General features: G+C 35.2%; 2 protein-coding genes across 2 annotated transcripts; both read right to left on the minus strand.

Moving 5' to 3' along the window:
• Positions 1-8,748: 8,748 nt before the first annotated feature.
• Positions 8,749-10,702, minus strand: LOC141707804 (zeatin O-glucosyltransferase-like). Its single transcript, XM_074511174.1, has one exon. The coding sequence runs from the start codon at positions 10,591-10,593 to the stop codon at positions 9,187-9,189; it is 1,407 nt and encodes a 468-aa protein (XP_074367275.1). The 5' UTR covers positions 10,594-10,702; the 3' UTR covers positions 8,749-9,186.
• A 1,311-nt stretch (positions 10,703-12,013) lies between these two features.
• On the minus strand, positions 12,014-13,528 carry LOC141707805 (zeatin O-glucosyltransferase-like). Its single transcript, XM_074511175.1, has one exon. The coding sequence runs from the start codon at positions 13,497-13,499 to the stop codon at positions 12,117-12,119; it is 1,383 nt and encodes a 460-aa protein (XP_074367276.1). The 5' UTR covers positions 13,500-13,528; the 3' UTR covers positions 12,014-12,116.
• Between the last annotated feature and the right edge of the window lie 594 nt (positions 13,529-14,122).

Below are 14,122 nucleotides of genomic sequence, written 5' to 3' on the forward strand. Positions count from 1 at the left end.
AAGGTGTTTTTCCGATGTCAAAAATTTGGGTTCTTACACTCATACAGAAGAGGAGTGTCACCTAGCCTTATTTCATTTTTTCGAGCTTTCTTCGCAGTGTCACCTCGCCTTGTTTTATGATTTTGAGCTTTATTCATAGTAAAAAAGATTGAATTGCTATTGAGTAGTTTTATTTACATGTTATGATTATGTTATAAAATTATAAATATATGTAGTGAGAGAGAAGTACACATAGAGTAAGATATCATGATTATGGTTTGTGTAAGTTGGTCTGGTTGTTGCCATATCAAGTGCACTTTATGCGTGTGCTTGGTATGTCAAGTGAGTCTAATAAAAACTCCGTATTTTGTGTTAGTGAAGGGGCATGGCATGAAGTTTTTTTCTCAACTCTGCCTTCACCTTGTGTCACCTTGTAGTTTATCTTTTTCATTTCTTGCAGTTGCCCAACACAATGGTAATCAGATTATATACCATATCACATGTACATTACCTTGAGTCTTATGTTGTGTCTTATTGTACTTATTCGTTTATCAATTATGTTACTTTCTTATCGGCTACTAAAAGATAAATTGATCGAAAAACATCAAATTCATCATAGAACCAACATATGTAGCTCTTTACGGCCTATTTTGGCTATAGCTATGATTTGATTTTGTTTCCCTAAAATCTCAACTTTTTATAGCCCGTTAGCATCTTTTAAATGTTCATTTACATATGGTTATAACTAATTTTCTTTCCTCAAATTAATTGAATATATCAGGTCTCAAGTTGATTTTTATTACTAATATATTGAATATGTGCTTATTGTTATAATGGGTTTTTGTTTTCCATATCAATCATATTATGGCTGCTTATATGAAATATTTACCAAAGTACAACCTATAGATTAAAACTTTATTTTAGGGATAAATATGATGCACACTAAAGAGGTAGAAGTCTGAAGCTTGTAATTGTTGTAATTATATTATCATTTCCTATAGCCTAAGACTGTGAGTGTACGGTTCTTACGGCCTGAAGTTATAATGTTCTTATGGCTACGACTATAAAATAGTGCTTATCTCTTTCATAGGAAAATATTCTACTGTTGATGACGCTAGCAAAAAATACATTGGATCACTACAACCAGAGCAGCCACAAGCCACTATACCAGGTCCAACATAACGGTAGTCCAAGACCCAAAAAGGAAGCAAAAACATATTGGAAAATCTTTTCAAAACATGTTTTTGGTGTTGCTATGTTCCCCTTAACCTGCAAGAAGTGCAAGAAGTTCACAGGTTCGCTTCCAACACTGGCACCATCATTCATCTTCACTTTGTTTATTTATATTTTTATAAGCTAAAAATTATGACTAATTTTGGGGGCTACTGATGGCCTATAAAATTACTGGCCTACGACCATAACACTCCCTCGAGAGACTTCACCTTCAGGACAAGCATACCACACTTACGGCAGGCTTTGCCTTCATCCTAACAAGGTAGAAAGTTGCTTGACACGTGTTAAATTGTCCATGCCCTAGTTATCATCTAAATTCGGGAAACGATGACACCTCGTGTCACTCTCCTACCTATGACACTCTCCTACCTATACAGGTGGCAACCATCCTAAAAAACAGTAAATATGGATGGCTACTCTCACACATATTCTAATATAAAATAAAAAGACATACCCGTACACCGGGGGGGGGGGACTAGACACAAAATATACCCACATAAAAAGACACCAACACAGACTCATACACAGATAGGGAGGGACATAACACAATATAAAATCTTCCGATAATGGTTACAGGTTCTACTGATAATTCCTTGTTATAGCAATCAACTATGCTCTGCAATTCCTACAAGGTATACTAACAACACTAGTAACAGATGTAATAAAGATGCAGAGAGATGTTCGAGAGAGATAGAGAGAAAGAGATGAGAATTGAGAAAGAGATAGATGAGAATGAGAAATGTTTATTATTTCCAGTCTTACTTCTCCGGATACTCTTTACAACCTCATATATTGAAAATACAGTCAACAACGTTCTAACAACTTTTCCCGCCAAAACTATTTATTTAATTTCTATTTTTTTATTATTTAATAATTCTAAAGTTATATATTATCCCCTAACATTCCTCCCTCCTTAAGATCAGACTTCTTCAAAAGTCCAGAGTTCGACTTAATTTGATAGGAACATAGGAAAATGACCGAGAATATCTTTTGCAATCTCCCAAGTAGTCTCATGATCATTCAACCCCTTCCACTAACCAAGAACCCAATCATGATATTGAAGGATGGGACCTTTTCTCGAAAAACTCCGGATCCAAATTCAACCATTTCACCAGCTTGAATCTTGTTCAATCCATAAACACGTGATAGCCTTGTAACTTGTAAGAGGACAGGTTCATCAACAAAGTAAGTTTCAACTCATCAAACCCTCTCAATTATGCAGTACTTGATAATTGATTATGACGCTTGCATAAAGATAAATTTACTGAAATTTCACCACTTTCCTGTCTAGTATAGCCAATGGTTCCTTCTGTGCATCAACAGGTGTTTGTTGCATCCACAGAGAAATGTGGATAGTAATTGGAAGTTGACCATGAAATTTTTCAATTGTGACACATGAAAAGTATCATGGATCTAAGCTTCACTTGGTAATTTGAGCTTGTAAGCCATTGCTCCAATTTTTTATAAAACTTGAAATGGCCCAAAATACTTGAAAGATACTTTGTTGTTTCTCCTAATTTGTACAGAAATCTGCTTATATGGTTATAACTTCAACCATACCTAATCTCCAGCAGCAAACATCCTTTATGATCTATATTGATCACTATAAAATTTTATCCTGTTTTGAGCTCTTGACAAATGAAATTTAAGATTAGAAATCATAACTTGCCTTCTCTGCAGATTACTATTAACTTCTCTATTACTGGATTCATTATCCAAATAAGGTAAATGAAGTGGAGGTGGTTGAATATAAACAACTTCATAGGAAGTAAGTTGACTAACAATATGATAGTGAGTATTATACCACCACTCAGCCAAAGGCAACCACAAACTCCAATCCTTTCCTCTGTCCTCACACATACATCTCAAATATGTTTCAGACATCTATTCACAACCTCTGTTTGTCCATGAGTTGCAGGATGATATGCAGAAGAAAGCAAGAAATCAGTGCCATGATGGGAAAATAAGGCCCGTAAAAAATTGTTGAGAAAAACAGCATCCCTATCACTCACAATATTCCTTGGCCAACCGTGTAGCTTAAACACATTATTTAAGTAAGCTTATTCTATTTGTACTACAGTAAAAGGATGAGACACGCCAATGGAATGAGAACTTTTACTCAACCTATCTACTACAACAAAAATCACATCCTTGCCATGAGACTTTGGAAGACTAGTTATGAAATCCATAGAAATGTCTACCCAAACTTCTGTAGGTACTGAAATTGGCTGCAACAACCCAAGATAAGTTGTCACATCATATGTGGCAGCTTGAAAAATATGACAATTCTTCACATATTTTCTTACAGAAGTAGTCATGCCTTTCCAAGTAAACAATTGTTTATTCTCTGCAATGTCAAATCCCTTCCTGAATGCCCTCCTTCTGGAGTGATATGATGCAACTTTAACAACTTAAGCTTCGGATCATCATTAGGTCCAACTATAATTTTGTTATTCATCGTGAGTAACCCTCCTTGTAATTTGTAGTGTGGCGCAACAATGGCTTGCTGCAACTGAGTAATAATTTGTAAAAGTTCATCATCCTGTTGATAAGTAGACTGCAACATCTGCTTAAGTTCAGAAGATACCACAGACAATGCCAAACATAATACTTCAACTCCTTGAACCCTGGATAAAGCATTTACTGTAATGTTCTCAGTTCCACTTTTATACTGGATTTCTTAGTCAACCCCCAAAAGCTTAGAAATCCAGAATTGCTGAAATGGAGTTGAGATTTTTTTGTTGGAGAAGCCACTTTAAACTCTTCTGATATGTTCTAATTATGAAATAAGTTCCCAACAAATATTGCTCCCATTTCTATACTGCTGTAACAATTGCTAATAGCTCATTTTCATATACAGACAAAGCCTGCCATTTGGGTCCCAAGTTTTTGCTGATAAATGCTAGTGGTTGTTCTTTCTGCATAAGAACAACCCCATTACCATACTGGGAAGCATTTGTCTCCACTTTAAATATATCAGAAAAATTGGGACCAGCTAACACCGGTGAAGAACTTAGAGCTGTTTTGAGTGTTAAGAAAGCTTGTTGAGCTGTATCAGACCAGATAAAAGAGCCTTTCTTCAACAGGCTAGTTAATGACTTTCTTATTAAAGAACAATTACAGATAAACTTCATGTAATAGCCACTTAACCCCAAAAAACTTCTTAATTCTTTCACGAACTTTGGAACCGGCCACTCAGTTATAGCTGCAATATTTCTAGAGTCTGTTTCAACTCTTTGTCCTGAAATAAAGTGTCCCAAATATTCCACCTTTTTCATTGCAAAATTACATTTAGATTCTTTTGCATACATCTGATTAGCTTGCATCAACTGCAACACTTGCTCCAAATGCAACCAATGTTCACCAAGATTCTTACTATATATGAGTATGTCATCAAAAAATATAATTAAACTCTTTCTTAGTAAAGGTTTAAAAACTGAGTCCATCCATCTCTGGAAAAAAGCTGGTGCATTTGTCAATCCAAATGACATTACCAAAAATTCATATTGCCCTATATGAGTTTTAAAAGTAGTTTTAAAAACATCATCGACATCAAGTCTCATCTTATGATAATCAGACCTAAAATCAAGCTTATTGAACACTGTTGACCCAGCCAACTCATCAAAAAATTCATCCACCACTGGTATTGGAAATTTATCTTTTATTGTTCCCTTATTAAGCTCTCTATAATCAATGTATAACCTCCAAGTACCATCCTTCTTTCCAACTAAAACCACTGAGGAAGAGAAGGGACTTGCACTATCTTGAATGATTTCTCTATCCAGCATCTCATATACCAATTGTTCAATGACATCTTTCTTTTTTAAAGGATACTTGTAGGGTCTAATATTTACAGGACTAGATCTTGGAATTAATTGCATCTGATGATCATGAACACCCCTTTTTGGTGGTAATTCCTAAGACTCTTCAAAAACTGCATTGTACCTCTCCTTTAAAGTTTCTAATTCTGGATATGATTTACCCTTCTGTGACTCAATAGACTCCACACCAATAACCTCATTACTAATATTCTGTTTCTGAATCACTTGTAGCATACACAACTGGGATGCATTTGACAGTAGCTTGATTGATGGTTTGCTCTCCAACACTTTTAATTTCTGAGGTGGCACACCATTTAAAGAAACAGGTACTTCATTATGGATAAATTCCATCTTTGAGTTCTTGAAATCCCAATAAATTGGTCCCAAAGTACTTAACCATTGTACTCCCAAGATCATATAACAACTGCCCAAAGATATCAGCATGACTTCAGTACTGAACTTTTTACTATCCATTCCCCAACTAAATTTCTTACAAACATGAGTGTAAGATAAATGTTTTCTATCAGCTACTGTAACATCTTGAAAGGAATTTTTCTAGAGGACATCCCAATTTCTTAGCAAAAGTCAAATCTAAGAAATTATGTGTGCTACCAGAGTTAGTTATAATATGTATAGGCTTTCCTTTCACTAATCATTTAACCCTCATAGTTTGAAAATTGTGATTACCAGCCAGTGCATCAACTGATATGTAAGGATCACTACCTATAATCTCACTATCACAGTCCACCAGCACTACCTCTTCATCTCCAAGTACTTCAACAGTAAATAGATGTGGTTCCATAGACTTGCATTTATGCCTTCTTTCATAGGGTTGAACAAAATAATAACATAATCCCTTAGCTATTTTCTCAGCCCTAACATCTGCAGGTACGTATCTGGTTTTCCTATTACCCTGTGCCCTAGGAGTAACTTGGTCAAAGCCAACTGGTTACTAATAGTAGATGCCCCAACCACAGGTGTGGGCAAAAGTGGAGGCTTACTGTTAGCCAATCGAGTAAATGAAGTAGTTTTCTAAAGAACTGGTATAGAAGCAGATACTGTAACCTTAATATTGCTAAAAGCTAATGATTCTTTCTGCAATCTAGCATAATGAATAGCATCTGCCATATTACTTGGTTTAAAATTCTTAACAAATGGTTTAACAGATGATTTTAAGCCACCAACAAAATTGTCAAGAACATAGACATCAGGAAACATATGGTTATTCTGCTTCATTATTGATCACAGATTTTCAAATTCATCAATATAGGCTTCCAAATTATCACTTTGAGACAACTTATTGAAATTCTCCACAACTGTATTTGTATCATCTCTAAACCTAGCAGTCAAATCAACAATAAAGTCATCCCAATCAACATTTCTCCTTTCAGACAAGTAAATACTAATCCAACCTTTGGCCTTATTAATCATGTATAAAGAAGCTAGATCTACTTTCTGATCAGTAGGTATTTTACACAATTCAAATTACCGAGCACATTTTTTCATCTAACATCTAAGGTTTGTACCATCAAATTTGGGGAATTCTAGTTTATGTACGAATTTAAAAGATTGATGTTACGTGAATCAAGATTTAGCCTATTCAGACCTGTTCTTACTCTGGCCTCTGTCTCCTTACTCAATTGACCTTCAATTCTTGAAATAACATACATCAATTTATCTAACGTATCATCAATTTGTGTGAGTTTTGCGTCTAAACTGTTTGACGCTGCTCTAGAGATCGGACCTGCTCATCGATCGTCGTAGAAAAGCGTTCCATGACAGTAATTCGCCTTATTTTCGCCAGTGCCTGATTGTATGTATAAGTGTATCTATATTCCGCAAGAAAAAAAATGCTCTGATACCACTGTTATAGGAATCAACTATGCTCTGTAATTCCTACAAGATATACTAACACTACTAGTAACGGATGTAAATTGATAAAGATGCAGAGAAATTAACAAGAGAGATGTTCGAGAGAGATAGAGAGAAAGAGATGAAAATTGAGAAAGAGAGAGATGAGAATGATAAATGTTTAGGGTCTATTTACTTCAACTGTTTTCCAGAAAATTGGAAAAACTAAAAACATGTTCAAATACAAAATTTTCAAAAATAAAAAATTGAAAAAAATAGAAAACATGGGTTTTCCGAGTTTTCCAAATTATAACTACATATATGAAAAATGTGGAAAACAACATTTTGATGTTTTCTAAATCTAGAAAAGTGAAAAATACGTTAAACACCTAACCCGCATGGATCTCTCATATACAAAAATATTTTATATATTTATTATTTTTAACTTTATATGACCCATTAACAATTTTGTAAGTTTACTTAGAAAGTTAAAAAAAAGTAGTGAGTAAATAATTAATATATTACTAACTTAACTTATGGAATTTATAAATTTTCAACACTATAATACATATTTTTAAATCAAAAAGTATAATACATATTTATAATAAAAAAATTCAAAATAGTTTAGTTTAACAATTATTTTATTATTTTGATTAATATTAATATTTACATTATAAGAGGGAGCTTGATAATATAATAACTAATAACTAATAACTTATATGTTAGAAAAATAAAGAATGGACTCCTGACTAGAACTTAGTTATGAGTTATTTTATAAAATATTATTCAAAAAATTGTGTATAATTATTAATTGGATTATTTATTAAAAGCTACAAAATCGTATATATATAGTTATATAATTAGAAAATTTCATTATTAAACCTATTTAAGAAAACTGTTTTATACTTTATTTGTCATATTTAATTATATTTTATCTAAAAAAGTTATTTTATACATGTTAAAGAAATATGTATATACAATTAAATTGTGAAATGTTTAAATTGTTTTACTGGTTGCACTTCTATATATTTACTCAAATTATATCGTCATTTATTTAATATTTTTAAGAAAACAGAAAACCGATCATATATTATTTTAGCATTTGGAACACATTCTCTCAGTTTTCAACTGTTTTCTTAGAAATGAAAATTTTAGAAAAATAGAAAAATGAAAAAAAAATCTACAAGTAAACAACCCCTTATTATTTCCAGTCTTACTTCTCCGGGTACTCTTTACAACGTCATCTCATGTAGTGAAAATACATTCAATAACATTCCAACAACTATTTCTGCCAAAACTATTTATTTAACGTCTAATTTCTTATTATTTAATAATTCTCAAATTCTATATTATCCCCTAACAGTCCTACGGATTACAGTGGTGAAAACCAGGGCCATCAGGGAAGAATGTTTGTCCCTCGACTGATCGAAACAAACAAAACTCTCAACATATGTGAAGGCAATTCTTTTATCTTTTAATATTCGCGAAAAACTGACGAATGCAATACTAACTACAAGAACGGAAGGCAAAATTTCAGAAGTTTATGAATTATGATGCTTCCATCCTATTAAAAACATTCAGGAGCATATCAAAGATATTCTCCGAGACAAACTCAAAACTAACATATAATTACTTAGATATATTGAGGTGGAATTCAGAGATTAAACCAATCTGAGATTGACAGAGAGGTCTTGGGTAAGTAGTCCGGCAGTGGCAGTGTGGATAGTTAAAGAAGGACGAGTTGCCTTGATTACAGAAAGTACTTAAATACTTGTTTTTAATCTATAATTTTGCAGAATTCAAATATTGACATAATCATGTAGAACCTGTTCTTATGTAATTCAGTTAATATTTGATCCAAGTATGATCTAGTTCACTAAATTTTTTGATAGCACTTGGTTGCCAAATGCAAATAATCAGATGTCCGAATGTTAGAATCTATGAACAAGCTTCTTGCATCGCGTGGATGATAAGGATTCGGGTCACCAATCTAATGTACAACAAGTTGACACTTGACTATAGTCAAGCATAGTCTTCCACTCTTCCCCTAACACTATAGTTTTCTGAATATATTCGGCGGTTGATCAGTTTTAGGCAGTAGCATACTCCAGAAAATAATTTGTGCTTGTAAAATGTAGGTAATAGTAATCTACTCGACTGAAGGTACTATCACAAATTTAAAGCATGAAGAAGTAATCAGCAATACATAGTTGCATTTGACATCTAGTTGGAATTGTGATATAAGGGCTTAAAGTTTTACTGATAGAAGGACAACAAGACCTGAACCTTTGCAAATCAAATTCTACCTACATATGTGAGCAATGAAACCATCAAATTCTTTGTGAGTATCACCTCCTTCCGCCACCGATCTCCTGATAGCCGTTCCCAACTCCACCACCCTCCTCCTTAATCCTTCTCCTTCTTTTGATGCCATCAACTCTTTAACAGCTTTCTTAACTGTCAAAGATTCCACCAACTCATCCCTATGCGCCCAATCCTTCACCACCACTCCGACTTTCAGAACCTTGGTAATTAACAGGGCATTATGGGGCTGGTCAGAATGCATAGGCCATGTTGCCATAGGCACTCCCATACTCATACTCTCCATGCATGAATTCCATCCACAATGACTCATAAATCCTCCTGTGGACACATGCGCCAGAATCTCCAACTGAGGTGCCCAACCCCTCAGTATAATTCCCTGTCCTTTTAAAGTTATTCTTTCTTCATACCCTTCAGGCAATTCACATACTCTCGTATCTCCCACAAATATATCTCCTTTGTCAGCATCTCGCAATACCCAAATGAATTTCTGGCCACTATTTTCTAGGCCAACCGCAATAGCATGGATTTGCTCATTCGTTAAAGTAGTTGTTGTTCCGAAAGAAACATATATTACACTATTAGGGGCTTGATTGTCTAGCCAGTCCAAGTGGTTGTACCCCTGCTTCTTTGAATTCTTGCATAACTCAACTGGATTAAATGGTCCAATAGGCCACTGTTTATCATTTACTTTGGCAAGCACATCCAGAAATGGAGCTTCAATTGCTCTACATGTATTGAAAAGTGCACCTGAGCTGTATTTGCGGTACTCATGCTGGCTATTAACAAGTTCCCTCATTTCCGAGGTCATGGTGGTCAAAATACCTCCATGAGGTATATGTTTATCAATATCATCATCCATCCCAACAGGTTTTCCCACCATATCCCAGTAGTAAGAGGAGATACAGAACGTGGAGACTGAGTGAAAAGAATAGGCCTCCCCATTTGGTATGGAAGCAATATCTTGAATAACCGAAGGAAATATAGAGTCATAAACTACAACAAGCCTTCTGGCAGAAAGTGAGAGTTCTGAGATAACAGCAGCCACAGGCTCCCGAAGGAGCAAGGCAGCGTCGAAAGAAGGTTGAAGGTGTGCAGGGAATTTGGTAGAGGCATTGGGGTTAGGAGGAGGGGACTGGAAATCAGGAGTTGGAAATTCATGGAAATGAATGAGCTGGGAATCAGGTGAGAGAGGATCCCACCCCTGGATTCGAAGTTTGGCCTGGCGGGTGTGAGTAGTAGTGGCGACGTAATGGACAGGAATATTATAGGAAGAGATGAGGCGAGAGAGGTGTAGGAGCTGGTTTAAATGTCCCTGTGCAGGGAAAGGAACCATTACTACTACTACTACATTATTTTCAGTAGCTTGTATTTCCTCAACGCCCATTTGTTTTGACTAGCAGTAGAATACAACTATCTTCTTGGTGCAATCTTCTGATATTATAGGCATATTCTCTTTGTATCTTTGCTCAATCATTTTACTGTTACTTTCTGTATTTTTTGCTTAAATAAGCTGTCGTCATTGCAAACGTTGCAGAAGTTTGATCGGCCAAGAAAGATAACGTTAAAACACCGTTCCTCATCAAACTTGAAGATATTAAAAATAAAAAATTTATAAATTTTATAACCCGTATCATACTAAAGGAGATGAAAAATAACAAATTTTGTCAGGAACTAAACATTTTACGTGTAGTTTATCTGCTAGAGTATGCATATTGTATACGTTATTCTTTTTTTAAATACAGGTCGGTATCTTTTGTTCTTTTCATATATATTGTACGTATAAGAAATGTCAAATTTGGGAGAGCTAGAAAATCTTCAAATACTTTTCTGCATTCTTTTTTGATTTAATAGGACAAATTTTATTGTGCAGAGCCATTGGTTCTTCTTTTTTGATCTTGTAATTAGTTTGATGAACGAATTTAATTCCAGGGGACTAAACCCGCCTTGTTCCACAGATTTCTTTATGTCATCTCTCAACTTTGCCGCTCTCTTCCTCATTTCATCTCCTTCTTTAGATGTTAATGAAGTTTTTACAGCATGACATTCCCTCGAGTCCAGTCCTTTACTCCTGCTGCTGCTCCTACACTACTACTCTCTAGCACACCCTTCTTTTTTCTAAATTTTTTGACTGGCTAAAACAGAAGTATAGTATTGATGCAATCAGTGTCTTTGTGCAGCTATCATTTAACTGTTACACAAAATTGTCGTCACTGCGAACGTAACAGTGTGTAAATTGAGCACAATAATTCAAGTGTCTGCATTGGCCGCCTTTGAGTGGTTCGGTTTGACTATGTCACCAATCAACAAATTTTATTAACGTAAAATGGCCGCCTATCATCGGATTTGAAGTGGGTTTCTTTGTCTTAATTTGTGACATCTATCTAATTTTTAATCAAAAATAAAAATCCAGATATAACATTGTTCATAAACCTGGGCTCTACTAATTAGCTAACAAATACATGCCTATGCGTTATATTCTGAACCCAAATTGGTCCATGTACAACGGAGTCATAATCAGTAATCATACAGATACAGATTATTAGTTCCGCTTGTTACTACAGTCCAGAAGCAATAATTATATTCTCGAGTTGGAGTGTAGGTCGTCAAAAGTTTGAAACCCCACTGCTTATCTTCTTCATTGAAAAGTGCCACAAACAATTTTGTGGATGAAATTAGTCCTAGTATCCCCCATGCCTTGGATTTCTTTTCTACGCTGGAAACTGGGAAGTGTTTGATTTCAGTTGTATAGAGAAATTTGACGAATATATGGTTGGTAACAACTTAATGATTTTGCAGACTATTAGTTATTCCACATATGAAATGCATGTCATTGGAAATTTGTAAACGAATAAAGATACTACACCATAACTTATTACAGTTTATTACAGAAGACATCAACTTAGACTGCTAATTTGATCTTGTAATATGATCTATAAACGAATCTAATTCCAGGCGACTAACTCCTCCTTCTGCTATAGATTTCTTGATGTTACTCCTCAACTCCGCTGCTCTTTTCCTCATTTCGTCCCCTTCTTCAGACGCTATCAACTTTTTCACTGCATTTTCAATATGCAAAGCTTCCACCAAGTCATTCGCTGGAGTCAGGTTCTTGACAACTATTCCAAGGCTGAGTACCTTGGTTATTAGCATAGCATTTCTAGGCTGATCAGAATGCATTGGCCAGGCAGCTATAGGCACTCCCATTGACATGCTTTCCAAGCATGAATTCCATCCACAGTGACTCATGAACCCCCCTGTGCAGGCGTGCGCCAAAATTTCCAACTGTGGCGCCCAACCTCTCACAATCATCCCCTGTCCGGCTTCTTTTATTCGGTCTTCATACCCCATTGGCAATTCAGGTCTTCTGACATCTCCTGTGAATATATCTCCCTTATCCGCGTCTCTCAATACCCAAATGAATTTGTTGCCACTGTTTTCAAGGCCAACTGCAATGTTGTAGATTTGTTCATCAGTTAAACAAGTTGTTGTTCCGAAGGATACATATATTACTGAATTCGGAGCTTGATTATCTAGCCATTTTAAGCATTTGTGTCGTTCCTGGTCTGGTTTCTCGATGATATCTACAGGGTTGAATGGTCCAATGCCCCACCGTTTCTTGTCAACCTGCAATTGATGGAGTAAATCAAAGTAATGACCTTCAATTGCTCTAGAAGTATTGTAAAGTTCGCCAGAGCTGTTTTTGGCGTGAACTTGTTGTTTGTTCCAAAACGCCAATGCTCCTGGACTGAAACAATCTTCCGTAGAAGGTAGCTGTTGAAGCATTTCCTCACCCGCGGGACTAGGCCTGCCCGCTAAATCCCAGTAGTAGGAAAAATGAAAGAAAGCAGAAGTACTCTGAAAAATATACGACTCGGCGTTAGGCAAGGAAACAAAATCTTGAACCACCGAGGCCATTGGATAGTCGTAAATGACGACTATTCTTCGAGAGGCTGAAAGAGAAGTAAGAAGTTTGAAGACAGGCTCGCGGAGGTGAATAGAGGCTTCGAATGAAGGTACAAGTTGAGCAGGATATTTAGTCTTAGCATTGGGGTCGGGAGCTGGACACTGAAAAGCAGGGATTGGGAATTCATGAACGTGAATATTGTGGTGGGCAAGGAGATCCCAGCCCTGGTGACGGGTGCTGGCTTGGCGGATGTGAGTGGTGGTGCTAACGTAGTGGACCGGGATGTTATACGACGAGACGAGACGGGAGAGATGGAGGAGTTGGCCCAAGTGGCCTTGTGCAACAAATGGCACCATAACCACAGTGACTTGGGTGTCCATTGCCATTTGAGTAAGCTAGTGTACTGAAACCTTGCTAATAAGTTCTGATATAAATAGTAGAGTTATTTGAAAAATGCATCCCTGGTTTTGACCAAATGCGTTTTTTATCTATACTTTATATAACTGTACTTTGCATCCCCTAACTATTTTTGACGCGACAAATTGCACCCTTTTCGTTAATTTTGTTAAAATTCTCAGGGGTATTTTAGGAAATTAAAATATTTAATTATTTTTAAATCTTTAATTAAGGTTTTTAACCCTCTAAACGATACATTCTGAAAAAAATTAAAGAATGAAAGTTGTAGGGAATAAAAAGATCTTCCTGAAATAAAAAGGTTCAAAACTGGAATATTCTTTTTTTATAATTTTTTTTAATAAATTCATTAAGTATAGATTTAATTTAATTTTGGTTTCGTAAAATTTTTGATAATTTTTTAATGTTATTATTTTGAAAAGATTTTTTCGTTCTTTACAACTTCCGTTCTTTAAATTTTTTTGAAAAGTATCATTTTGAGGGTCAAAAAACTTAAATAATAATATAATTATAACTAAATATTTTAATTTCCTAAAATACCCAGAATTTTAACAAATTTAACGAAAAGAGTGCAATTTGTCGCGCCAAAAATAGT

Source organism: Apium graveolens, chromosome 2 (genome assembly GCF_009905375.1).
Source record: "Apium graveolens cultivar Ventura chromosome 2, ASM990537v1, whole genome shotgun sequence".
Taxonomy (NCBI): Eukaryota; Viridiplantae; Streptophyta; class Magnoliopsida; order Apiales; family Apiaceae; genus Apium; species Apium graveolens.